General features: G+C 45.2%; 1 protein-coding gene across 1 annotated transcript; it reads left to right on the forward strand.

The window, feature by feature from the left end:
- Nucleotides 1-651: 651 nt before the first annotated feature.
- eif2s3 (eukaryotic translation initiation factor 2, subunit 3 gamma) lies at nucleotides 652-15,645 on the forward strand. Its single transcript, XM_039790595.1, has 12 exons — nucleotides 652-777; nucleotides 1,904-1,967; nucleotides 2,079-2,206; nucleotides 2,600-2,721; nucleotides 3,827-3,921; nucleotides 4,020-4,178; nucleotides 5,611-5,745; nucleotides 6,635-6,729; nucleotides 8,334-8,478; nucleotides 9,440-9,609; nucleotides 10,685-10,857; nucleotides 15,160-15,645. The coding sequence occupies exons 1-12, from the start codon at nucleotides 709-711 to the stop codon at nucleotides 15,221-15,223; spliced, it is 1,419 nt and encodes a 472-aa protein (XP_039646529.1). The 5' UTR covers nucleotides 652-708; the 3' UTR covers nucleotides 15,224-15,645.
- Nucleotides 15,646-17,760: the final 2,115 nt, after the last annotated feature.

Genomic DNA, 17,760 nt, shown 5'->3' on the forward strand with positions numbered 1-17,760 from the left:
TCTATCTATCTATCTATCTTTAGTCTTGCATTATCTGGGTGTCAATTCTTGAGCAACAAATGATAGTTGTGTAAGTATCTACTTTTAAGTTATTAGGCTGTTTCAGTTAATGTTGTGTTTAATCACATATGGATTTGCATTTAGTCACATTTCAAATTATTTTACAAAACAACAAACCTAGGGGTAGCCCAGCATTTCAGGATTCATTACAGAACTACACACACCACAAAACAAAACTACAAAAGCTCTTTATGGCGTCAATAAACAGCGACGGACCCGACCCATGAATTAAAAAAACATGTTTCACAAACATATTTCTTTACTTTTAGAAGCAGGAAAACAGATCAAAATTCGAGGCCTGTTCGGTGTTAATCGGTTGTTAACGGCATATAAACTACATCAGCTTTATTAAGTAAAATATATTTTATAGTAAAAAAAAAAAAAATTGCATCAGATTTTGTGAAAGGACCCCTTTGCATCTACTTGGATGAGTCACGCGAGTTTCAAACCACGTCTTTGTCATTTATCAGAGAAAATAAATATATAACATATGTCTTGTTTCAAAAAATATGTGATTTTGTATTAACAATACAAAAAAAGAATCATAATTTGATGTAATAACTGATTGTTGGAAAAGGGAAAGAGCCGTTTTTAGCGGTTGATCAGGCATTCGGCGGAGCCTCCTTCTTCATTCCCTTTTCATTCAAGATGGCGGGTGACGAGTCTGGTACAACGCTTGGTCAGCCTCATCTGGCTAGACAAGACCTTAGTTCTCTGGTAAGTGTCAGTTTAACTGCTTTTACAGCTTTGTGCTTTAATGTTTGTGGCTGTTGGTCCGTCGTGTTGCTAAAACGGTCACACAAAAGGATGAACGTTGTAACCGCTAACGGTCGCCGGTGCTGCGCCGCCACCACCCGGCACATGACGGCGGGCCTGGCGGGGCGGAGAGCTAATACACACGCTTTACTTCTACAGCAAGGTTACATTCGTTTTTACCAATATGTCGAAATGAGACACACGTTTGAATGTAAAATATGTATTTACGGCGCCGTAATAGTCGCCGTGTGTGTTATACGTCAGTAATGTCTGCTTATCCCAGTTGGAGCAAAACGTTAGCATCATATGCTAAATTGAAGTAAAATCTGTTAAAATGTTAATGGAGTTCGTAACGGTGATGGAAGCAGGGACGTGGTTCAGAATGATTACACATTTTTATTATAGGCGTTCATCTGTTTTGACCATGTGAAGAGGGAAACCATTTAAACTAATATCACCGTGAAACTTCCGTAGTTGATTACTTACATTAAAAACAGTTGTTTTCTGTATTACTACACGTGTAGCTATTATACGTTTTTTCTGAAATGTTATGTTTCAATATGCAAACTAAACATTATCTTATAAAAATTTGCGCATACATTTCCGTAACTATAAATATGAACGTTGGCTAAAGCCAGGTTCAGAATTCTGGTTTTATTTTGTTGGCATCTTATATTCAAAGGTCTCCATAAATAAAAATAAAAAACTCCGTGTCTTTTAGGTATAAAATCAGCCTATGACTGATTTATATAAACAAATTCTGGCTCATAATATGAGAACATAACTTTGACAGATTGTAAAATCCATACGTTTCAAAATATATTGAAAATGTGTATCAATAGCAATTGTATTTGTTTTACATGAAATCGCCAAATATTGCGTTTTTCTGATTTAACTTTGAGTGTCCACTTCACATGCAGAGTCAGTGTGGGGGCAGTGTTTGTGTGTCTGTCTCTATGCTAGGCCCCCCTTTGTTTCTATTGGCCTCCAGGATTAAAGATGGAGGCAGCACTGCTCACCGTGAAAACGTGTCAAATGTCTGTTTTTCAGTGTGTGATGAGTCTAATGTGAGTTGTACTCTTGGCAGGATGTGTCTACTCTGACGCCTCTCTCTCAGGAGATCATCAGCAGACAGGCCACCATCAATATTGGTATGTGATCGGGCAAATAAGGATCAGATTTAGTGTTTTAGCGTCTTTAGAAATGTCAAATTTCTAAAGGACTGCTTGTTTTGACTCCTGTCTGTCTCCCTTCTCTTCTAGGCACCATCGGTCATGTGGCCCACGGCAAGTCCACAGTAGTGAAGGCCATTTCTGGTGTTCACACTGTCAGGTTCAAGAACGAGCTGGAGAGAAACATCACCATCAAGCTAGGATATGCTAACGCTAAGGTAGGGGACAATGAGGATTGATTTTTCTGACAGTAATCTGGACATTTCCTGTCTAACGAACGCCTCCTTTTTAATTTTTTAAAGGAAAGACCTGAATGATTTTGGCTTTTGCCTATTTTGACATTTTCTAAATCCTAAGTTAGAGTTGGATCTTTTATTCATGCATGCACAATATCAAAGATGTGCAGTACATCTTATTTCTGGTTAAACATTATAGAAAACAAAGAAGTAAAGTTGATTAATCACTTCAGTTAAGAAGCTCAGAGTGCTGAGAGGGCATAAACCTTTTGAAATGGAGTACTGTTCTTCGTTTCATATTCATGCACAAGTCTTCAGATTTCCACTTCACTAGGAATGCATTAAAAGTGCCTCGACACCCCCATGTTTTTGTAGGTCTATAAGCTGGACGACCCCAGCTGTCCCAGGCCAGAGTGCTACAGGTCGTGTGGCAGCAGCACTCCTGATGAGTTTCCCACAGACATCCCCAACACCAAGGGCCACTTCAAACTGGTCAGGTAAGGCTACATCTACACCGCTACGTATTCTTTTGTAAGCGGCGCGTTGAGACAAATGTCTCCGTCCACACAAGAGTTTTAGCTCCAGTAGCAGAACTAATCTCTGTCTATATTAACACGTCTGACAACACATATCACATGACCGTTCACACACACACACTGGGCATGTGCGTGGCGGTGTAAACAGGAAGCAGATTGACTGACTGACGTTACTCATGGATGTTGAAGTTAAAATACAGAAAATACTTTGGAGAAAGAACGACAACGTTGAAAAATAAGAGCAGGGATTTATAAGCTTGGACGAACTGGAAGGTGTGTAAGCTACCTAACCGATAAGACGTCCCTTCCAAAAAAGGTCTCAGTTTCTGGCCGTCCAGACTACAAAGCAACCCCAGAGTTTTAGGGGCTCGGAAACACCATTAGTTTTTAAACCAAAACTTAGTAGTGTAGATTTTAGCCTAAGACTGAATAGAGGGAGGAGGACTCTGTGTCCCAAAAGTCCAGATTAGGACGGTGTGCTCCTTTTTTAAACCCTTTGGGATCAGTTTGACTGTAAACTAGCCTGGATGCCAGAAGAACTTAGCCCCGCCCACAACATTTGAGGTCGGGAAGTTCGGTCTGCAGACTCGATCCGTTGTGGAGCAACTATGCTCCAACCAGAGCTGTTCAGACCAATCAGATTGTCAGGGGGCGGCTTTATACGATGATGGACAGATGATCAACAGTAACGTAAAGCCTACCTTTGACTCGCAGCTTCTGTGACGTCAGTCTCTGTTGCTCTGACTGGTTGTAGGTCTATCCGATGCTCTGATTGGTTGTAGATCTATCTGTTGCTCTGATTGGTTGTAGGTCTATCCGATGCTCTGATTGGTTGTAGGTCTATCCGTTTCTCTGATTGGTTGTAGGTCTATCCAATAGAGTGAAGAGGCATTTTCTTTCCTGGTTGGGTTGAAACAGGCCCCATAATCACAGCCCAATGGAGCAGCATCAGACTCATATTCTGACCAGAATCTGAGTATGACCACGTCAGGCTAACTGTAAACTGGTGAAATCTGTCAAATATTTTTCCATGCATCAGTGGGACGCTTTCTTTTCTTTCTCCCAGACACGTGTCATTCGTTGACTGTCCTGGCCACGACATTTTGATGGCAACTATGTTGAACGGAGCCGCCGTCATGGATGCAGCCCTCCTGCTTATTGGTAAGTCTGTGGTTGCTTAACTCCCACCAGCAAGACATACGCGTGTCGTTTACTCTTTAGAAAGTCATCTGACTATTGTTGTCGTCTCTGTCTGCCAGCGGGTAATGAGTCGTGTCCTCAGCCCCAGACGTCGGAGCATCTGGCGGCCATAGAGATCATGAAGCTGAAGCACATCCTCATCCTGCAGAACAAGATCGACCTGGTGAAGGAGAGCCAGGCCAAAGAGCAGTACGAGCAGATCCTCGCCTTCGTACAGGGTGAGTTGGCTTAAACTTGCATTCTAAAGAACTTTCAAAAGTCTTGTGAATGTAAACGCAAAATCAAAATTTTAAAACGCATCTTGTTGTCACGTAAGGGCCCTGTTCATGTTGCACAGAAGTTTTTTAATTGGATTTTGTGTCTCTTTAGAGGCACAAAGGCACTCTTCAGAACATGCCCCTACAACTGCCGTTTTAGCTAACTGGGAGCTCTGGCCATTAGCTGCAGCAACTCCAGTTTGCTACCACCGATTTCGGTCGTTTTTTATTTATTTATTTTTTTACTCTGTGACATCTAGCGGTTAAGATTCAGGTAAAAATCGGCCTGAATTCTCCTTTTTTTATTAAGGCCTTTTTTAAAAAAAGTCTTAAATTCGCTCAAGTATTGTGTTCTAGGTCTTAAATAAATTATTTTTTTTTTTGGGGGGCATTTTAGGCCTTTATTTTCACAGGACAGATGAAGACATGAAAGGGAGGAGAGGAGTAAACCTCTATATATGTGCGCCTGCTCTACCAACTGAGATAACTGGCCACATAATTTCGCTGTTTTAAGACTACAAAGGAGACCAACATGCAACTTATATTGCAGCCAATCAGCTTTCGTGTTATTGGCGTGAGTCTCTTCGGATTGTACACAAAAAGAGTTTATTCTTCAGCTATGGGAAAGTGCGATACTTGGCTTGAAGAATTGAATTTAGGGCTTAGTTGATGTCGAGATAAAGGTCTTAAATTTCCTTCATAATGGTCTTAAAAAGGTCTTTAAAAAATCTTAAATTTGACTTGGTGAAACCTGCCAAAACTCTGGTCAGGGGACTTGTTTTTATAATCCAAAGCGACTGAGTGTTCCTAACAACAAAAACATCCCATAAAGTTACCTTCAAAGGAACAATTTTATGTGAGAAGTTTGTGTAACTCTGCACCTCTTCATCTGAATTGAGATAACACCAGACACTTACCGTTTCCCAAAATAAATCACAACTTTGGTGTCACGCCTAAGAAAACTACAAAGGCTTTACAGCCCTCTGTCAAGCCTGCAGGGGTGAGAGATTTTGAGTGTTAATTGGTGTAAGCTGATGTGTAAATAATAATCGAGAGCAATCCAGCCTGAACAGCATTTTAAAGTTAACTGCAAAGCCATGTAATGTTAAAATGTGATCAAAAAGGAAACCCTTTTTCCGGTATGTTGGTTAAACAAACTGGTGACTCTACAGGTCACTTCCTGTAAACTGTTTGCGCTCTGTAACGTGTGTGTGTGTGTGTGTGTGTGTGTGTGTGTGTGTGTGTGTGTGTGTGTGTGTGTGTGTGTGTGTGTGTGTGTGTGTGTGTGTGTGTGTGTGTGTGTGTGTGTGTGTGTGTGTGTGTGTGTGTGTGTGTGTGTGTGTGTGTGTGTGTGTGTGTGTGTGTGTGTGTGTGTGTTGTGTTTCTCCTGCAGGCACGGTGGCAGAGGGCGCTCCCATCATTCCTATCTCAGCTCAGCTGAAGTACAACATTGAGGTTGTCTGCGAGTACATCGTGAAAATGATTCCCGTGCCCGTCAGAGACTTCACCTCCGAGCCCAGACTCATCGGTAAGACAAATCGCAAGGTCTTTCTTCTGATTTAACTTATTGTGTGTTATCTGCTTTCTGTTTCCTCCCCCCTTTTCATGGTTTTAGCCTTTTAGCCACATTACACTTACATCGTTGTTCTGCTTATGCTATAAAGCATTTCATAACTTTGTTTAAAGGTCCCATGACATGGTGCTCTTTGGATGCTTTTATATAGACTTTAGTGGTCCCTTAATACTGTATCTGAAGTCTCTTTTTATATAGACCTTAGTGGTCCCCTAATACTGTATCTGAAGTCTCTTTTATATAGACCTTAGTGGTCCCCTAATACTGTATCTGAAGTCTCTTTTATATAGACCTTAGTGGTCCCCTAATACTGTATCTGAAGTCTCTTTTATATAGACCTTAGTGGTCCCCTAATACTGTATCTGAAGTCTCTTTTATAGTTTTCAGTCCCAGAATGAGCTTTCCTTAGGATGTGCCATTTCTGTGTCTGTAGCTATTGAGGAGGAGAGAGGGGGGCAAGGTGGAGGGGGTGTGGTCTTGACCAACTGCCACTTTGCTCGTTTCAAAGCCATGATGTCTCTCTCTCTCTCTCATGGGGGGGGGCCAAATTCTCTGGGCGGGCAAACCAGAGAAATGGGAGGTAACCTTGCTCCTTATGACCTCATAAGGAGAAGAGTCCTGATTGGTCCATCTGAGCTTTCATTTTCTCAAAGGCAGAGCAGGATACCCAGGGCTCGGTTTACACCTATTGCCATTTCTAGCCACTGGGGGACCATAGGCAGGCTGGGGGAACTCATATTAATGTTAAAAAGCCTCAAAGTGAAATCTTCATGCCATGGGACCTTTTTAATGAAATCGGTGTCTGAATTTGTGCGGTAATAAATTAAACTCTTGCGTGTTCCAGTCATCAGATCTTTTGACGTGAACAAACCCGGCTGTGAAGTGGATGACTTGAAAGGAGGCGTGGCCGGAGGAAGTATCCTGAAGGGCGTGCTCAAGGTGAGATTTGTTCTTGATACTTCGTCAGAAGAAAACTGATTCACAGTTCACACATCTGAGCACAAAAACCCTTGCAGTGGGTCTCCGTTTTAGAAAATGCACTTGGCTTCCGGACCAAAATAAGTGTTTTATTTTACGAAATAAACGATGTGCTACACAGGATTAGTGGAGAAACGTGTATGTGTATCTTCTTCACCGTTGCCTCTCCACCTGTATTGATCTTGGGTGTGGATGACCTCCTGAAACGAGCATTGACAAAAGTTTCAGTTTGGCTAATTATAAACTAATAAACAGTTCAGTTCAATTTTATTTATAGAGTCAAATCATAAAAGCAGTTATCTCAGGACACTTTACAGATAGAGTAGGTCTAGACCACACACAATAATTTACAAAGACCGTTCAATTCCAGTGATTCCCCCCAAGAGCATCCCCTGAGTTGCGTCCTTGCAACAGTGGTGAGGAAAAACTCCCTTTTTAGGAAGAAACCTCGGCAGACCCAGGGTCTTGGTAGGCGGTGTCTGACGGGGCCGGTTGGGGGTGTGATGAACAGTGACAATAACAGTCACATAAAGATAATGACTAGAAGTAGTAGTTGTAATAGTTCATGGTGTCGCAGGGCGTTGGCCGGACATAGCAAGTTGAAGCTGGGCATTGCAGAGCGTAGCAGGGTGTAATGGGGCTCAGCAGGTTCTAGCTAACAGTTCTCTACCCCTGAAGTTGGGTGTCCCTCTAACCCGTCCTCTTCCTCCTCCTCCTCCTCTTTGCGGATGATTCTGTCATTGTGTCTCTCCTCAGCAGTGACGACTCTGAACATGGTCCGGTAGTCAATGATTTTATTGATTGGTGTAAATCCTCCTTTTTAAACATTAATGTGGCAAAAACGAAAGAGATGTGCGTTGACTTCAGAAGAAATCCCGCTGTCATTTCCCCGGTTGTAATGGACAATCAACCAGTTGAACTAGTGCAGCAGTACAAATATCTTGGGACTGTGATGACGATAAACTGTGCTTTGAGTCCCATGTTGATGCTGTGGTAAAAAGAACATCAGCGCATGTATTTTCTTCGCTTAAGCTCGCAGTTTCAATGTCGACACTGTTTTTATGAAAATGTTTTACTCTTGTTTTATTGAATCAGTTCTTACTTTTACATTTATTTGCTGGCATGGGTCACTTTCTATTAAAGGAAAAAAAGAATACAAAGGTATCGTGAGAAGTGTGCTGCAAATTGCGAACATGGCCACCGTTAGATGGCGTTCATGACCTACATAAGGCCAGATCTTTGAAAAAGGCGAGAGCCATCCTGGCTGATTCGAGTCATCCTGGCTGATTCGAGTCATCCCTTGTGGGGTGAATTTATGTTGCTACCCTCCGGGCGTAGATATAGTCTGCCGCGATGCAGGACGAAGAGATTTAAAAGATCATTCTTCCCTGCTGTTATCCCCATTGTTAATAGTATCCTGTGAATCCAAATTTTAATTGTTATACTGTTGTTGTGTTTCTTTGTTGCTGTTTGGTATTTGTTATTTGTTACTGCTGGCTGTAATGCAAATTGCCCCTCGGGGATAATAAAGTGGCCCTTTAACCTTTAACCTGTGTGACCTCCAGGTGGGTCAGGAGATCGAGGTGCGGCCGGGTATCGTGTCCAAAGACCATGAAGGAAAGCTGATGTGCAAACCCATCTTCTCCAAGATCGTCTCTTTGTTTGCCGAGCACAACGACCTGCAGTACGCTGCACCCGGAGGCCTTATCGGTACGTCCACACATTTGAACCTAGATTTATTTTTATTTTTTTTCTCCATAATTTAACCTGCAGGAGCTGAAGAAGCAGACAGGAGCTGCAGGTCTGATGCTGAGGTTTTCTGTGTTTTTGCCTGATCTTCTGTGTTGCTGTAAGCGCTGTGACTTGTCAACTTCAAAGCAATGACCGACTTGTTTCTGGCCAAAAACATATTTAACATATTTAAAGAAAACAACCTGTGACAAAAAAACGATTCAGATAGGGCTGCAACTAAAGATTATTTTTTTATTATCGATTATTTTTTAGGATTAAAGGTGCTGTAGGTAAGATTGTGAAGATCCAGGACTTGGCCAAAACATTTGAACATCGACCACTTCTCAGTCCCCCCCCCTTTCTGCTAAAGCCCAAAATGGTCTCCTAAGCCCCTCCCCCCACAAAGGAGAATGAATGCGTGTGCATGAGCAGTGATTGACACGCAGTTAGAGAGACCCCCCCCAATTTTTGCAAATCGCACTACAGGCTGTAGGAAGTGCCAGAGGAGCTGATTTGTGTTGTTTTTTTCCTTTAATGACCTGCTTCATGTAGTTCTACTGGAACATAGGGGCAGTTTCAGCAAACATGACAGAAAGTTAGTTTTATAAGGCTTACCTACTGCATCTTTTTAATAGTTTGGTCTATAAAATGTCAATTGTGGAAAGCCCAAGGTGACAACCTCAAATGTCTTGTTTTGTCCACAACTCAAAGATGTTCAGTTCACTGTCACAGAGGAGAGAAGACACTAGAAGAATATTCACATTTAACAAGCTGGAATCAGATTTTAGTTTTCTTTGATTATCAAAATAGTTGGCGATTGAGTAGTTAGATTCAGACATGAAACACCAGCTCACAGAGAGTTATGAACTGAACATATTCTAAAACTAAGCGTGGCACAGACAAGCCTAGTTTGAGGAAAGTAAGCTGTGTTTGTGTGCAGGCGTGGGCACTAAGATCGACCCGACGCTGTGCCGAGCGGATCGTATGGTCGGTCAGGTGCTGGGCGCCGTCGGAGCGCTGCCAGAGATCTTCACCGAGCTGGAGATCTCCTACTTCCTGCTCAGGAGGCTGCTGGGAGTCCGCACAGAGGGAGACAAGAAGGCAGCCAAGGTGAGGCATTTGTAGTAGTCAAAAAAATGTCAGGAATGATGTAACTGGGCTGCAAGATGCTAAAATATTGTGGAAATATTGAAGACCTTGAAACCTAACATTTAACATTCTTTATTCTTAAAGTGCCCATATTATGAAAAAACACTTTTTCTGGGATTTGGGGTGTTCTTTTGTGTCTCTGGTGCTTCCACACACATACAAACTTTGAAAAAAATCCATCCATGCTGTTCTGAGTGAGATACGGTTTCTGAATGTGTCCTGCCTTCAGTCTCCTGGTGAGCTGTTCAAAATCGGCCTCGGACTGTGACGTCACAATCCGAAATGAGCTGGCTAACCACAACCGTTGGCTCGTGCGTTAGCACGTAACGTCTATACGCTAGCATGCTGCGTCCGTTCTCAATAGCAAAGCACTGCTACAACACACACAAGTTCACCATAATCTACAAAAGAACTACTTACGTAATGGCCCTCATTTAGAAGTCTCCCAGCTAATCCTGCCTTGTAACTGACCAAAGTTGGAGAAACAGGCTTTCTTTTACTGTCTCTAGAGTTAGCTAGCTGACATGCTCTACATCTGAGCTACTGAGCATGTGCGAGTGCAATCAAAGATAGTACAGAAGAAGAAAAGAGGTCTCACTCTGTAGCTAAAACAGAAACCAGGTGAAAAGAGGATCTGCAGCAGTGAGAGAGAGCTGTGCAGTACAACAACAATATGGTGTTTTTAGAAAATTAAACCATGTAAACCTATTCTGGTACAACCTTAAAATACAGTTATGAACCTGAAAATGAGCAGAATATGGGCGCTTTAAAAGAGAGGAGCTGATCAAAGAAGAGATTCTTAAAGTTTAGCTGCAGATGTGGTTTTAGTTAAATGTGACTTTACTGAGAGTTGGTGCCGGTTTGTGTTTTCTCTATTATCTCTTCTTGTTCGGACTTCTCTCGTAAACGCATCACCGTGACGCAGATAAACACGCTCACGTTTTTATTCATGAATTCTTTCTGTTTAGGTTGAGAGAGTTTAGTGTGCCGTTAGAAAACCCCCTCCGTCATCTTCCCTCTTGGTGTGTCTGCGCAGGTCCAGAAGCTGTCTAAGAACGAGGTTCTGATGGTGAACATCGGCTCTCTGTCGACAGGCGGCCGCGTCAGCGCCGTGAAGGCCGATCTGGCCAAGATCGTCCTCACCAACCCCGTGTGCACCGAGGTCGGGGAGAAGATCGCTCTGAGTCGACGCGTGGAGAAACATTGGCGGTAAGCGACAAAGCCTGCACTTTCGGACTACAGTTGTGACGAAGCACAGCAATAAATGTCGACCTTTTTTAGGCTTTTTACGTGTTTATGGGGAAATGTCAGGGAAATTGCAGTGGTGGCTCTAGAGGTTGGAGAGGCGAGCTTGTGACCGGGAGGTTCACAGTTCAATCCCCAGACTGACGGGATAAGAATCTGGGTGGGGAAAGTGAAAGAGCAGCACTTGTCCCTCCCTCATTACCACCACTCGGGTGCCCTTGAGCAAGGCCCTCCAACCACTCCAGTGGAGCTGCTCAGTGGCCAGCAGATCAGACTGTGGGGTATGCAGCTCAGCAGATACTGTGGTGGTACTGGGAGCTCCAGCAGATCAGTGGTATGATAAATGGGTACTGGGCAGCTCCCAGCAGATCAGACTGTGGTGGTACTGGGCAGCTCCCAGCAGATCAGACTGTGGTGGTACTGGGCAGCTCCCAGCAGATCAGACTGTGGTGGTACTGGGCAGCTCCCAGCAGATCAGGCTGTGGTGGTACTGGGCAGCTCCCAGCAGATCCCAGCAGATCAGGCTGTGGTGGTACTGGGCAGTTCCCAGCAGATCAGGCTGTGGTGGTACTGGGCAGCTCCCAGCAGATCAGGCTGTGGTGGTACTGGGCAGCTCCCAGCAGATCAGACTGTGGTGGTACTGGGCAGCTCCCAGGTATGGATGTGGAACTGTGTGAATGTGATCAGAAAAGAGGCTGCTTCTCAGTGAACCTAACCCGAATAAATAAAGGTTAAATAATAAGAAATTATAATTTTGACAGATTGCTGCTGATATTTCTGTGTTTTATTTATTCAGATCCTCATTAGGGGGTCTTCCTGGGGATCTAGGTATTATGTGGCCTAACAAGGGACAAAGTTCCTCTTTGTACAAGTATCAACATGTTAGACAGTCTCTGCAGCAACAGAACCAGTTTTAAAGGTAGTTTGATATGAAAACACATGCATGGGGATGACTCGTAGCCAACGAGCACAGAAAGATAAATCTTATCGTTCCTCCGTAGAGGAAATTTGTCTTTGGAAGCCAAAACTAGTCGGTATGCTTCTGTAATTTTTTCATTCATTTTCGGATATATAAAGATACCTGCTTGCTCGTGGTGTGGGAGCAGAGAATCTGGACACAAAGTCTGCAGTATTGCCTCTTATTTTTTTTTTTTTTTATTTAGATAAGCTTTTGGTTCAGGACGCTGTCATTGGAATCTGTTTGGGAAAGGGTGGGCACTTTAAAAAAAAAAAAAAAAAAAAAAAATCCCTGGCAGATGATTGGAAGAACCATCTGCCTATCACGTCCGCCATTGTTTTGAACAAACAGTCACGGCCATCACACACCCCTAAACCACGCGTTACGGATCCAACGCAACTTCTAGGCAGATCCTGCCCTACGAAGCAGCCCGATTGGTTGGGGCTAGGCATTGACCTCGAGTGGTTAAGGTTAGGATAGCCGACTGGTCGGGGCATAACAAATCGGGCTCCGTTACCTTGCCTAAGCATGGACGCCTGGCCAATAGTAGCATGCAAATGCTATTACGCCTAAACCACGCCTGTAGCTCCTCACCGGATGCTGATTGGTTCACTCCGCTGGAAGTTGAGAAGCATGACGAGATGGATTTTCGTGTGACATGTGATGCTGCGGTTCTCACGAGAGAGTCCAGCTGCCGTGCAAGGTCACACTTCATCAAGCACCTGTAGGAAAGGAAGTCGGAGGGCGTTTTCACACCTGAAAGTCCGGACCAAGGTTTATGTTTTTGTTGCGTTGTAAGATTTGTAAGATTTGGTTTCACGCTGCAGTTACGCAAGCGCACTACAGATCTCTACGTGACTAAACTACGTCCTGCCGTCATCACGTACGTGAGCTGCGTCTCCAGATACTTAGAACTGATTGGTTTGAAAGGGCCACGGCCTCCGTCCTCTCTCTCCGGTCAGTTTGTTTTGGCACTGCCTCCACCCTCCCACCGCCTGCCGGCTCTCCCCCGCCCGCGGCTCTCCCCACACTGCTACTGCCGCAGCTCTCCCCTCCCCACACTGCTGCCTTGCAGCCCCTCCCCACTGCCCGGCTCTCCCCCCTACTGCCTGCAGCTCTCCCCACCGCCCGCCGGCTCCCCTACCGCACTGCCGCGGCTCTCCCCTACTGCCTGCAGCTCTCCCCAACTGCCTGCTCTCCCCCTGCCTGCAGCTCTCCCCAACTGCCTGCAGCTCTCCCCCCTGCCTGCAGCACTCTCCCCTACTGCTGCTGCCTGCAGCTCCCCCTACTACATGCCTGCAGCTCCCCACTGCTACATGCCTGTAGCTCCCTCCCCACTGCCACGCCACCAGCATTGCCTGTAGCTCCCCACTGCTACTGCTCGACTGCTACTGCCTGCGCCTCTCCCCGCTACTGCCTGCAGCTCTCCCAACTGCCTGCAGCTCTCTCCCCCACTGCCTGCAGCTTCCCCCAACTGCCTGTAGCTCTCCCCCTAACTGCCTGCAGCTCCTCCCCCACTGCCTTGCAGCTCTCCCCCTCACTGCTACTGCCCGTAGCTCCCCCCTGCTACTGCCTGCAGCGCCCCCACTGCTACTGCCCACACCATACTGCCTGTACTCCCCCCCACTGCTACTCTGCCCAGCTCCCCCACTGCTACTGCCTGCAGCTCCTCCCCACTGCTACTGCCTGTAGCCTCCCCCACTGCCTGCAGCTCCCCCCACTGCCTGCAGCCTCCCCTACTGCCTAGCGCCCCTCCCCACTGCCTGCAGCTCCCCCACTGCCTGCAGCTCTCCCTCCCACTGCCTGCAGCTCTCCCCACTGCCTGCAGCCTCCCCCACTGCCTGCAGCCTCCCACTGCCTGCAGCTCTCCCCTACTGCCTGCAGCTCCCCCACTGCCTGCAGCTCTCCCCCCCACTGCCTGCAGCTCTCCCCCACTGCCTGCGCCCTCCCACTGCCTGCAGCCTCCCCCCTCCACTCCCTGCAGCTCTCCCTGCCTCCCCACTGCCGCAGCTCTCCCCCACTGCCTCGGCTCTCTCCCCACTGCCTGCAGCCTCCCCACTGCCTGCAGCCCCTCCCCCCACTGCCCGCAGCCTCCCCCTACTGCCTGCAGCCTTCCCCCTACTGCCCGCAGCGCCTCCCCCCACTGCCCGCAGCCTCCCCCTACTGCCCGCAGCCTCTCCCCCCACTGCCTGCAGCTCTCCCTACCGCCTGCTGCAGCTCCTCCCCTACTGCCTGCAGCCTCCCCCTACTGCCTGCAGCCTCCCCCCTACTGCCTGCAGCGCCCTCCCCCCACTGCCTGCAGCGCCCTCCCCCCACTGCCTGCAGCTCTCCCCTACTGCCTGCAGCTCCCTCCCCTACTGCCTGCAGCTCCTCCCCCCCACTGCCTGCAGCTCTCCCCTACTGCCTGCAGCTCCCCTCCCCCACTGCCTGCAGCTCCCCTACTGCTGTGCCTCTTTTTGTTTTGTTGTGATGTTGAGCAGGAAGACACGGGGACTTTCTTTCTGCAGCATTTATTCAGAGACGAACTGAAACCTCCCCTGTACATTTCCTACCACTTCCCAAGTAAACTGCTGAGGTACTCTCTGCTCTGATAGCCGACCGCTGTCTGCTCTGAGCGCATTCACCGTCTCTCTCTCACCTACATTCCCCGCTCTCGTAACACAAGGAGAGCCTGCTAGAGCTTCTTGTATTTGGGCCAAAATCCGAACAATCCAAAATATGCTTTCACACTAAACGAACCAGACCGAGACCACCTGCAGCTTTTTGTCACCTGCGATTTTGGTTCGGACCAAACGGAGAAGTCCGAAAGTCTCTTGCGAAGTTATTAAGCTTCTCATTAGGGATCAAGAATGAATGAGTTTTAGTAATTGGAAAGCAAAGAAGCAAACAGAGCATTTATGAATGATTCTCTTTCCATAATCATAGTGGGTTGTTTTACATTGAGTTACAATACAGGCAAAACCATAATTTTTCATTTTTTTTGGTTTTTTGCTTCCATAGCATGTCTTCTTTCAGACTATTGTGGGGGGACATCCAAAATACACATTTAGATGTTTATTTTACCCCACTTTGTCTATTTGTGCCTGTACATTTCTTCTAAATTCACCAAAGGTTAGAATTAATACCTTCTATGCATCATTAAACGTAACAATTTTAGGGAACTTGTTATACAAAAAATATATATATATTTTTTAATCGTATTCAATAATCTGTAATCAATTGGGGAATCCCCCCCCATCACCTGCGGTGTCTCCCCTTAAACAGTCTTCACATTGTCGTCTGATTGGCTCCTCTCCTTTCTTCCTCAGCCTGATTGGATGGGGACAGATCAGGAGGGGCGTGACCATCACACCCACCGTGGACGACGACTGAGGAGAGAGAAGGAAACGCTGCCGTCACCTGGACACCACAACCATCACACTCTTCTTCTTGGCCTTTTGTTGCTTTTTTATTTTTATTTTTTTTCCCCCCCACAAGAAGTAAAGAAGGGAACGCAACAGGACACGTCAGTGTTTTAAAGATGCCTCCTCCCTCCGCTCGTCTTCCTCAGCAGCGACATGAGGAGGTCAGATTAGGCCCAGTTCAGCCTTTTTCACCTGTTTTTATTTACTGCAGAGGAGGAAGAGGAGGAGGAGGGGGGGGAGGCCCTTTAGACTACGATAACAACCCTGCAGGGAAGGTTCACATTCAGCCACTTGCGAAGCGAGACCTGGACGTTGATTCAGTACAGAAATGACCCTGTGCTGTCCGCAGATTTCAGTCAGATCTAATAAAATACATTTGGAAGAAATGTGCTCGTCTGTGTCGGCTCTCATTGTGTTGCAGCTGAAAATGCAAATTGACTGCAGAGAAGTCTTAGCCTGGTTGACCCCAGACACTTCTCAGTTGTAACTGATGCTACGTTCTCACGTGGCCGGCTGTTTTCATAGACGGACATTACAACCTCTCCGGTTTTCAAAAGTAACATCGTGCAGTGTATATATGCCGTCAAGAGCACGCCGGACCTGTAGGTGGCGGTGTAACGAGAAGCTCCAAGCCCACGTTGGCCAATCAGAATCCTGGAAATAGCAACAACCGCAACAAATCACTTCCTCTCTCTTCTCTTCCTCACTTCCTCGGCTGCCCGAACCTCCACGAAGTTTTCCAAAATCTCCAATCTGGCCGGAGTTTGTAGAAAGAATCGTTTTCAAATTCTCAGTTTGCGTGTGAACGAAGGGCACAAATGAAGGGAAATGTCTGTTTTTCAAAAATAACCACGTACGTGTAATCGATGTATTAGAAGAGGGGGGGTCTGGGGAAGTTTCATTCACAGCCCATTTCCAAAGGGGCGTCTCCAACGGACGCCGCTCAAATGCCTCTGGGCGCAACTGGATAGACTTAAAACCTGCTGTCGCTGTGCTCTTGTCATTGTGTAAAGCCCGCCTCAGCGGTTGTGATTGGTGTAAAGCCCGCCTCAGCGGTTGTGATTGGTGTAAAGCCCGCCTCAGCGGTTGTGATTGGTGTAAAGCCCGCCTCAGCGGTTGTGATTGGTGTAAAGCCCGCCTCAACGGTTGTGATTGGTGTAAAGCCCGCCTAACGGTTGTGATTGGTGTAGAGCCCGCCTCAACGGTTGTGATTGGTGTAGAGCCCGCCTCAGCGGTTGTGATTGGCGCCTCGATTTGGATAATTTTGAAATGGTCTTGAATGGGCTCTTGGCCAGACGGACTTGCAGAGCAAATCTCAAATTTGCCAGAAGTTCGTCAGGGTTTACCCAGGCTAGATGAGTATACACCTTTCAAAGGTCCAAAGGATTTAATACTCCAAACGTTCATGTGTTGATCTGCAGTATATAAAGTAAAAAAATATATAATAACAAAATTATCTATTAAAATTAGCTCCACAAAACCACAGCAGCAATGTTAAAGTGATAAGGGACTGTTCGTTTTTTAAATACCGAACGGTCCCTAACTCAACTTTATCGGTCACCTTTCACACAAACAGTGATTTGAAAATTGAAACGCAAACCTAAAATAAAGATATTACAACATATGTTACAATGTAAATTTACTTTTAAATATACAGAGAGCCCTTTTTTTATTCAAATATCAAAAACAAATGCATCCATAAATGTAAGCCAGTGATATGAAATGCTTCAATCTGAAATGGGCCAAGTGATTTTACTTTGAGTATATTTATTGCTAATACTTACAGTATCTCACAAAAGTGAGTACACCCCTCACATTTTGGAAATATTTCATTATATCTTTTAATAGGACAACACTGAAGAAATTACACTTTGCTACAATGTAAAGTATTAAGTGTACAGCTTGTAGGCCTACAGCTTAAAAGATATAATGAAATATTTACTCAAATGTGAGGGGTGTACTCACTTTTGTGAGATACTTATATACTTGTATTTGGGTAACTTTTATAATACTTGTATACTTGTATTTGCGTGACTTTTATAATACTTGTATACTTGTATTTGGGTGACTTTTATAATACTTGTATACTTGTATTTGGGTGACTTTTATAATACTTATATACTTGTATTTGGGGGACTTTTATAATAGGCCTACTTATATACTTGTATTTGGGGGACTTTTATAATACTTATATACTTGTATTTGGGGGACTTTTATAACACTTATGTACTTGTATTTGGGTGACTTTTATAATACTTATATACTTGTATTTGGGGGACTTTTATAACACTTATATACTTGTATTTGGGGGACTTTTATAATACTTATATACTTGTATTTGGGGGACTTTTATAACACTTATATACTTGTATTTGGGGGACTTTTATAATACTTATATACTTGTATTTGCGTGACTTTTACTGGAGTACTTCCATCTGTGGTTGTGTCTCAGTGCATTGAAGAGTAAGTGGATCCTCGTGCACAGGGAGGGTGATGATGCCGACA

The sequence above is a fragment of the Perca fluviatilis genome, chromosome 22 (genome assembly GCF_010015445.1).
Source record: "Perca fluviatilis chromosome 22, GENO_Pfluv_1.0, whole genome shotgun sequence".
In the NCBI taxonomy this organism is placed as follows: domain Eukaryota; kingdom Metazoa; phylum Chordata; class Actinopteri; order Perciformes; family Percidae; genus Perca; species Perca fluviatilis.

Coding starts and splice junctions, on each gene's coding strand:
- eif2s3 (XM_039790595.1), top strand. CDS start 709: ATGGCGGGTGACGAGTCTGGTACAACGCTTGGTCAGCCTCATCTGGCT. Junction 1,968..2,078: donor ACAGGCCACCATCAATATTG/GTATGTGATCGG, acceptor CTTCTCTTCTAG/GCACCATCGGTCATGTGGCC. Junction 8,479..9,439: donor TGCACCCGGAGGCCTTATCG/GTACGTCCACAC, acceptor GTTTGTGTGCAG/GCGTGGGCACTAAGATCGAC.